Below are 9560 nucleotides of genomic sequence, written 5' to 3'. Positions count from 1 at the left end.
AGAGAGAGAGAGAGAGAGAGAGGGAAGGGCGTTCCCCATATATAGTTATGTGGTCACAGGTAAAGGTAGGAGGCGAGCCCAGTGGATTCTGGGAATATGGTGGCTGTTGCCTTGGCAACAGGTCTTCAAGGCAACAGGTCTGTGAGGCCCGCCTATGTGACATCCCGGGTTTCGGAGGCCCTGATGCCAACAGCCACAGCTGCCTGTGACCCGCCTAGTTCGTGGAGGTGAAATCACAAGCCGACTGGCTGTATTTGTTTCCTGGGTCCCTGAAGGCTTCCTCATGAGCACATGTCTTCTCGCTGCTTCGATCATCAGTGGAAGGATGTCAGTATAGGCTTGGCTGTTGGCTGTCAGTTAATAGAAAATTCTACATTTTTCAACCAGCGATGGTTTCAGGCTGTGTTTTAGTCAGGGTTTGTATTCCTGCACAAAACATCGGGACCAAGAGGCATGTTGGGGAGGAAAGGGTTTATTCAGCTTATACTTCCACATTGCTGTTCATCACCAAAGGAAATCAGGACAGGAACGCACACAGGGCAGGAACTTGGAGGCGGGAGCTGATGCAGAGGCCATGGAGGGATGCTGCTTCCTGGCTTGCTTAGCTTGCTCTCTTATAGAACCCAGAGTCACTAGTCCAGGGATGGCACCACCCACAATAGGCCCTCCTGCCCTTGATCACTAATTGAAAGAATGCTTTACAGTTGGCTCTCATAGAGGTTTTTCCTCAAGGGAGGTTTCTTTCTCTGTGGTAACTCCAGCTTGTGTCAAGTCTGACACAAGCAGAACTCACAGCTTGACCTCAGTTGCCTGTGGGGAGAGGGATGGGAGAGCTCAGTGTGTGAGGTGAGGAAAGAACACACAGAGCATGGGGTGGGGGTGGGTGTTCCAGCTCAGCACGCGGATTGTTTGGAATGGCGCTGGATAGCAGATATCAAGCTTCCGTGTATTTCCTTCAACAGGGCCCCCACTGGGGTTGGACACCCCGCCCTCAAATACCTCCCCCAGGTCTGATGGTGTGTCCACTAAGTTTCCAGGGGATCTGTAATCTGTTTAGGCACCACACTGAGGGAGCACTGCTTGGGGGAACACTGCTTGAGGGAGCACTTCTTGGAGTAGGAGGTGCGTGAAGGCAGGCACCCCTGTTGACCCTTGGTGGGGAAGGGAACCCCTCACACCACCTCCATTTTCCTGCCTTCTGGGGGAGAGTTGAATAGAAGGGGGAAAAGACTCATGATGTGTCCCCCCATTACCCCTAGCCCATGCGGGATGTGTCCGGCCCCTCCTAGAGGCTCCTTGAGCCAGCCTGGATTTTGAGGCAAGGCAGGCTGGCTAGAGTGGTCCACTGGATAGAGGGGATGGAGTTCTGTTCTTGCCCCTTCTGTACAATTCAATCAGGATTGGGTAGGATACAGGTGAAGGCTGGCCTGGGTAGTCAGGTGCAGAAGTCCCTACTGTGGTAGATGCAGGCATAGGTGCAGGGATGGGGTGAGTGGGCAGGGGCAGGGAGAATGGTGGTACGGGGATAGGGGTTGAGCAAATGGCCAGGTGGTCTTGGGTTTGCTTCACTCCGCCATCCACCAGACAGGGTTTCTCTGTGTAGCCCTGGCTGTCCTGGAACTCACTCTGTGGACTAGGCTGGCCTCGAACTCACAGAGATCCGCCTGCCTCTGCCTTCTAAGTGCTGGGATTAAAGGCGTGTGCTACCTCCTGGCTGGGTTTGCTCTCTTACAGGGAATGAGCAACTTCTTCACGAGCCACCATCGGTCACCATTAGCAGCTGCCACTATTCGCCAGCTGGTTCTTCCCCATGTGACTAGGGTGGCATTGGTTGGGTGGAGGAAGAGGACTCAAATGGTGGTCTGTGTTTCCCCCAACTTGTCTTCCCATGGGCTCTGTGTCTGTCTAGGTGTGGCCATCAAGATCCCCATTGTCTGCGTGGTGTTGGAGGGTGGCCCTGGCACTCTGAATGTGAGTACTCGCTGCTGTGCAGGGTGGGGCTCGGGTGCTGCTGTGGAGGGAGGACTGTAGGTGCTTTGGGGGAGGACTGTAGGTGCTTTGGGGGAGGACTGTAGGTGCTTTGGGGGAGGACTGTAGGTGCTTTGAGGGAGGACTGGTAGATGCTTTGGCTAGAATCTGATGCCATCACTGGGAACACAGATGACATACTGTCCTCAGGATACAGAGGAGAGGGAATCCTCCACAAGACATGGATGTTTCTGGATGGGAGAGGAGGCGTGTGATGAATAGACCCTCCTGTGGGAGAGGTGGCTTGACTTCAGCTCAGGTCATAGTGGGTCTGCTGGGTCTCTCTGTCCCAGAGCCTCTCCATAAGGCCCCCACCCAGTGTCCCAGTCAGTACTCTCCAAGTATAAGCCAGCTCCTGGGGCTGAGATCTGGCCAGTCTGGGCCAGCTCCTGGAGCTGAGATCTGGCCAGCCTGGGCCAGCTCCTGGAGCTGAGACCTGGGGTTTTTCTCAGGGTCCTGGTATCTTTTGGGTTTTGGTCATTCCAGATCCACATAACATTCCCATGAGTGCATCTGGTCAATGGCTATGCCGTGAATCCTCTTGACTAATTTGTATTGGGTGTTGGCTGACAAGCCCCAGTCAGGTGTATCAGTGGTGCATTCCTTGTGCGCTAGCAGCAGCTCTCTGGTGTATGCCAAACCAGTAAGCGCTTCCATTTGACTAATTTGTATTGGGTGTTGGCTGACAAGCCCCAGTCAGGTGTATCAGTGGTGCATTCCTTGTGTGCTAGCAGCAGCTCTCTGGTGTGTGCCAAACCAGTAAGCACTTTCAGAAAGTGCCAGCTTCATAGGGTCGCTCTAGCAGCAAGCGAGGCGCAAGCTCAGCCGCAAGTTCAGCTGCTACTGAATGACGCTCTGTTCCAAATCGGTGAGACCTGGGTGAGGACTCTGGCAAGCTCACACTTGGTTCCGGTTTGGCAGACCATCTACAACGCCATCACCAACGGCACGCCCTGCGTGATAGTGGAGGGCTCCGGCCGAGTGGCTGACGTCATCGCTCAGGTGGCCGCTCTGCCTGTCTCTGAGATCACCATTTCCTTGATCCAGCAGAAGCTCAGCATCTTCTTCCAGGAGATGTTTGAGACTTTCACTGAAAACCAGATCGTGGAATGGACCAAAGAGGTGAGGGCTCATAGGCATACGGTCCGCCAGGCTGACTCCCAGACACACCAGGACTCCAGAGACCCAAAATGGGTCAGAGTGGGTGCATGATTGGATTTGCAGAGGGTGGGAGGTCCTGAGCTCCAGAAGCGGAGAGGTAACCTGCTTGGGCATCGAGAGCTTGACGCATATGTCAGACAGCATGCCAAAGGAGAATTGGGTCTTGAACTCTATTTGTAGAATGCTAGGGCCCCTCTGGGATGCCCCAGCTTGTGGGTGCTATTCTGGGACCCAGAACCTGTTGGAATAGAGGGGTGTGGTACTTGGGGAGGGCCAGAGAGCATAGGAGGGGCCCTGGCTGAGATGCTGGCCGCAGAGGAGCCTACTGGCCACAGCAGTGAGTGGTCCAGCCTTGTCTCCACATAAGAGCACCAAGGAGTGACCTCAGTAATACCCAGCTCTCTGCCCTCATGAGACCTGCAGAGGCACTAAAGGAATACTGAGAATGTAGCAAGTGTCTACACTATTGGAACAATCCTCTGAAAGGCAGGCTGAGTCTCAGAGCTCAGAGCTCACTCTCAGAGTTCTTACTACGTGAGCTTCTTGGGATAAGTGTGAGCAGCGCTAGGCTCCAGCCAAGCTGAGCTTAGGTCCGACCTAGTCATAGGCCACAGGGACACCTGGAGCTAGCCACACCAGACTCATGGAGGGGCTTGGGCTATGACTCAACAGTGGAAAAATCAAGAGCTCTCTGAGCAGGTAGCGTAGGGAAGCACGGAGACACCTCATTTTAATTTTGTCAAGGACTCAGAGCGGCCTTGTTTGGTGTGGATGCTCGGTAGGATTATCCATCAGGGAAACGGCATGCATACTGTGAGTTCTTCATTCCCTTCCCTTACCCACCCCGCTCCCCGAGTCCTGAAGACTTTTGCTTCCTTGTTGGATGTGCTGTGAGCTGTAGGGCAGGCCAGGAGCCTTTTCTCGGCAACATTATAAATTATTCAGGCAATTCAGAGAACTGACTTTAATCTCTCTCTTTATCCAAAAGTATTTTTGTTATATTTAGTGTGTGTGCATGTATGTGTTCATGCTCACACACTGGTGCCACAATGCACACATTATGGATGTCAGAGGATACACTGTGAGAGTCAGGTCTTTCTTCTACCATATGGGTCCTAGGAGATTGAAGTCAGGTCACCAGGCTTGGCGACAAGTGCTCTCACCGTGCCTGCCCCTGCCCAGACAGAAGAATATGGCTCCCTGTTGGGCCCTCGATCCCTTTTGACCTTCAAGGAGGCAGAGTATCTCCAGCCCCGAAGTATCTCACTGAAATCCATTCGCTGCAGATCCAAGATATTGTCCGGAGGCGGCAGCTGCTGACGATCTTCCGGGAAGGCAAGGATGGTCAACAGGATGTGGATGTGGCCATTCTGCAGGCGTTACTGAAAGGTGAGGCTAGGGGTCAGGGGGGAAAAGGGAGAGGAGAGACCAGAAGACATGGGTTCAGGATGAGCATCGGCATCTCAGTTAGATCTCTGTAGCAGCTGCTCTGCCATGCCCTGCACACCCCTGTCACCCAAGAAGCACAGCAAACTCCCAGTGAGAAGAACTTAGTCGCCCACACCTATCCCATCACAGTCACGCTTTTCAGAGGCGACAAATCTTGAGATTGGCAAGTGGTGACTGACTTATCCCGTATAAGGGAGCCTCAGTAAGATACTATGCGGGGGCTGGAGAGATGGCTCAGCGGTTAAGGGCGCTGACTGCTCTTCCGGAGGTCCTGAGTTCAATTCCCAGCAACCCACGGTAGCTCACAACCATCTGTAATGGGCTCCCGGAGGTCCTCTTCTGGTGTATCTGAAGAGAGCAAAAGTGTACTTGTATGCATAAAAAAAAGAGATTGTACAGATTTCTAATTAGAGACTTTAGAAAGTGGAAGGCAGAGGGCTTGCAAGGGAGGGGAGAAATTAGGATAATCTTAGATAAAGAGAACAGAGGGAATTTGTAACCACTAAGCTGGAGTAGTAAACCGGAGTTATAAACAAGATCATAGGGAATTTGTAACCACTAGACCAGCGTTACAAGAAATGCTCGAGGGGGCCAGCAGGGAGAACTGAAAGTTTCTATCTATTCCGCGGATAGTGACTCTGAGCTTAGGAAGAGGTAAAGATCCCGACAGGCAGGCTGGTGAGATGGCTCAGCGGGGAAGAGCACCTACTGCTCTTTGGAAAGTCATGAGTTCAAATCCCAGCAACCACATGGTGGCTCACAACCACCCGTAATGAGATCTGATGCCCTCTTCTGGTGTGTCTGAAGACAGCTACAGTGTACTTACATATAATAAATAAATAAATCTTAAACAAAAAAAAAAAGATCCCAACAGGCAAATTCGCAGGCAGCTAAAGTTCGAGTCAATGTAACACTTACAATTACTGCAATTGTTTCCTTCAGGAGAGGTTAAGACAGGAACAGTTACTCCTCTAAAAGTTAGTACTCTAAAGCCAGGTCTCCCAGCTCAGAGCCCGAAGCAAGCGATTCACTGCCAAGTTCAAGGCCAGGCTGGGCTAATATAATCCTTCAAAGATTAACCTGGGGAGCCTGCAATAGAGCTTATGAAACATCACTGTGGCAAGCTGCACTTATGAGACGGACTTAGAGTAGAGAGGCATAGAGAGAGAAAGAGGTGGAGCCACGGGTGAAAGAGCTGGAGTGGGGCTGAGGAGGGGTCGGGGACGCTATTCCAGGGGAGACATCAACAAACCATCTGCTCACCTCAGATAGGGAACCGATGATCAACCAGAGTAACACGACTGCCAAACTCCAATTTGGGGAACCAATGAGTTTATTGAGGTTAGTTTGGAGGAGTGTGGGTGAGAATTTACTCACCGGATCATGGACAACTCAGAGGCAGGGGCATCATCACCAAAAGGCTACTCCGGTATGGGTGACAATTCTGGAAACTGCATCTCTGGGATTCTCTGGACCACTTGCAGGCAGCTGCACGGGTGGAAGTATCTTCTTGTCTTGGCCTTCTTCTACTGCTGTAGAACCCTGGGAAGTAATGGGCCTTGTGAGTTTGCTGGGTTTCAGGGACTTCCTGAGTCTTAATGAGTTTCCTTCCGGGAAGGAGGTTTCAGCTAGAGAAAAGTCCTACATAACAGGGGCTGGGGACTGGCCTGGACAGATGCAGAGTCTCAGTATGGTTTCAGTATGCTTTTTTTTTTTTTTTTTTCTGGTCCTTCTCCTGTGGCATGGAGCATGCTTCATGGCCTCTGTTGTCACTTTCTCTCCTCCTTGGTGACTGATCTGAGTCCTCTGTCAGACATCTGAAGTGGAAAGTTGTTCCTCAGTTTGTGGGTTGCAGCCAGGCTTTCTTTGAGTGGCTTTGAAGAACGGAGGAGGGATTAGCTCTCATGGCTTACCCACTTTCCCTTTGTCATTTCTGTTCTCTGTGTCCTGGTTCAGAACTCAGCCTGCCTCAAGGATGCTGATATTCGCTGATGTCAGTCTAAACACCCAGCCTGTCTCAGCACCCTTATTGTATGGTGCAAGGAGGGGCCAAAGCTGTTTTTGTTTTTCTCCAAATAGAAATGTACAGGCTTGTGGACCTGAGTTCTGAGTTCTAACCTCCAACACACACACACACACACACACACACACACACACACTTGCATACATACAGGCTCACACACTCACACACACACACATGGGCACACAGACACACACTCACATACACATTCACACACACACAAACACACACACACGGGCATGTACACACACACAAAGGCACACACAAGCACAGACACACAGACACACAGGCACATAGGCACACACACACACAAAGGTGCACAAAGGCATACGCACACACACACAGTTAAAACAGAAAATGAGCTTAGGAATGCTTGGCTGATATTTGTTTCTGAGAATTTGGGTGGTATGGCGGCTGCAGAATGGAGACAAATTGGTGTGTGTGTGTGTGTGTGTGTGTGTATGTGTGTGTGTGTGTGTGTGTATATGTGTATGTATGTGTCTCTGTGTGTGTATGTTTGTGTCTCTCTGTGTATATATGTGTGTGTGCATGTGTGTGTGCATGTGTGTGTATGTGTGTGTATGTGTATGAATGTGTCTCTGTGTGTGTGTTTATAAGTGTGTGTTGGCTTTTGGAATTCTGCTTTGCATGTTAATGTAAATGAATGCTTTTTAGAGCCCTGTATCTTCTTTTATTGTGACTTACGCTGTGGTCCACCTGTCACAGAGGGGCTTGGCATGTCTGGAAGGTGACCCAAAGTGGAGAGATGGAGCAAACTAAGAGATTCTCTGAGCCTAACAGTGATTAAAAAGTACTTCCCAAGGTGGGTGTCCTGGGAGGGTGTCAGCACTGAGCTCTGAGTTCGCCTTGCAATCTTCATGGGAACTAGAATTCCTGGCCAACTCCTGAGCCTGGCACCATCCAAGTCTCAGGTAGCAGAACCCGACACGAACCCGACACACACTGTCGCCCACAGCCTCTCGAAGCCAAGACCACTTTGGCCACGAGAACTGGGACCATCAGCTGAAGCTGGCTGTGGCCTGGAACCGCGTGGACATCGCTCGCAGTGAGATCTTCACTGATGAATGGCAATGGAAGGTGGGGTGTTGTGTGCAAATGTGTGTGTGCATTTCTGCAGGGTTCCAGCTCTGCCTTGGGACTTTGATCAGGGTGGGGGCTCCATCCTTCAGAACAGATATCCCGCCATCCTCTCCTGGGGGCCTGAGCTCAGAGTTCCAGGAGGCACTGACTTAGTGGGAACGTCACTGAGCGCTACTCCCTCTCAGCCTGCAGATCTGCATCCCATGATGACGGCCGCTCTAATCTCCAACAAGCCTGAGTTCGTGAGGCTCTTTCTGGAGAACGGGGTGCGGCTGAAGGAGTTTGTCACCTGGGATACTCTTCTCTGCCTGTACGAGAACCTGGAGCCTTCCTGCCTCTTCCACAGCAAGCTGCAGAAGGTGCTGGCCGAAGAACATGAGCGCTTAACCTACGCACCCGCGACACCCCGGCTGCACATGCACCACGTGGCCCAGGTGCTGCGTGAACTCCTGGGGGACTCCACGCAGCTGCTGTACCCCCGGCCCCGGTACACTGACCGGCCACGGCTCTCGCTGCCCATGCCACACATCAAGCTGAACGTGAGTGCTAGGAATGTGGACGCTAGTGATGTGGCTGCTGGTGTTGGCGGTGCAGGGGCATGCTGGCGATGGACAATGTCTGGCTCCTTGGTGGATGGCCTCTGTATCCTCAGCTGGGTTGTGACCTCTTATAGTTATTAGAAAATGAATTGCTAAATTTGTGTGGGGGTTGGGGGTGGGGGATGGGGGAGCAGTGGGAGGGATATCTATAATTTCAACTCTCAGGAGGCTGAGATAGGAAAATGAAGTTCAAAGCCAGCCTGGGCTACATGATGAGGTAGTCACTGAAGTAGTCTCAAAGAAAGAAAGGGAGAGAGAAAAAGAGAGAGAAAAGCAAAACCAGTTGACCATACAAAGGAGCCCAAAGCAACGGGCTCTGCACTTTTGTCCTGGAAGGTGTGGGCTGTGTGAAAGGCTGCAGAGCCAGGGGTCAAACAATAGCAATTTGTTTTCACACAGTGATGGAGGCTGAGGCCTGAGGACAGCGACAGGGCTGGTTCTAGACCTCTCTCCCTGTCCTGCAGGAGGGGGCTCTGGCTAAGTCTTTCTATGGCCCATGCAATGACGCCACCTGTGTTCAGGGTGAGGCTCCCTCATCATTTAAACCCCATCATTTATACCCCGGTGGTGTATCCTTTAGGTGGTTCTAAATCCCATCCGCCAGGATAAATCACCACGTTGTCTTGGCTTCGAAGTTCCACCTTGCAGGTTTAGGCTCTAACATAGCGCTTTTAGAGGGGTTCAGTTTGCTTATAACACCCCCATTCTAAAGATGAGAAGACAGGGGTTTCTCAGGGAGAGCACCTACCCTCGACCCTGAACCCCAAGTCCCATTATGTGCTGGACTGATAGGAAGTACCGTGTTTCTTGCCAAGGGAGGTGTGGCATTTATACGCACACCACATACTTTAGCTGGCGTTAGCATCAGCTTCTTCTTCTGTTTATGGCTTGAGTCTGGTGTATTGGTGTACATGTGTGCGGGCATGTGTGTGTGTGTGTCTGTGTGTGTATATGGCATATACATTTGGACCTGTGTGTGTTTGTATGTGGAGGCCAGAGGATGACATTGGGTATCTTCATCAATTGTTACTGATGTGTTAGAATAGCGGCTCACATCTGGACACAGCACATACTAGGCCCGCAGTTCCACGTGTAAGAGGTTTTATTGGGGGAGAGAGAGGGGGGGAGTAGGTGGCAGCGGAACGAGAAGGGGGAAGAGAGAGGAGAGAGGGAGGGGCGTTCATATATATATGTATATATAT

General features: G+C 51.5%; 1 protein-coding gene across 8 annotated transcripts in view; it reads left to right on the top strand.

Moving 5' to 3' along the window:
- Trpm2 (transient receptor potential cation channel subfamily M member 2) overlaps positions 1-9560 on the top strand; it is a 56246-nt gene that overhangs the window by 17638 nt on the left and 29048 nt on the right. For all 8 annotated transcript variants that reach the window (XR_004112365.1, XM_031347894.1, XM_031347892.1 and 5 more), the window contains 5 exons: positions 1910-1971; positions 2950-3150; positions 4476-4578; positions 7635-7756; positions 7945-8298. Coding sequence is in view for 7 of the 8 variants with exons in the window: in XM_031347894.1 (XP_031203754.1) it covers positions 1910-1971; positions 2950-3150; positions 4476-4578; positions 7635-7756; positions 7945-8298 (842 nt within the window). In the remaining variant the exon portion in view is untranslated. The remainder of the gene's footprint in view (positions 1-1909; positions 1972-2949; positions 3151-4475; positions 4579-7634; positions 7757-7944; positions 8299-9560) is intronic.

This window comes from Mastomys coucha, unplaced genomic scaffold (assembly GCF_008632895.1).
Source record: "Mastomys coucha isolate ucsf_1 unplaced genomic scaffold, UCSF_Mcou_1 pScaffold3, whole genome shotgun sequence".
Taxonomy (NCBI): Eukaryota; Metazoa; Chordata; class Mammalia; order Rodentia; family Muridae; genus Mastomys; species Mastomys coucha.
Note: the sequence above shows the minus strand (reverse complement) of the source record. Positions and strands in the feature narration are given on the sequence as shown.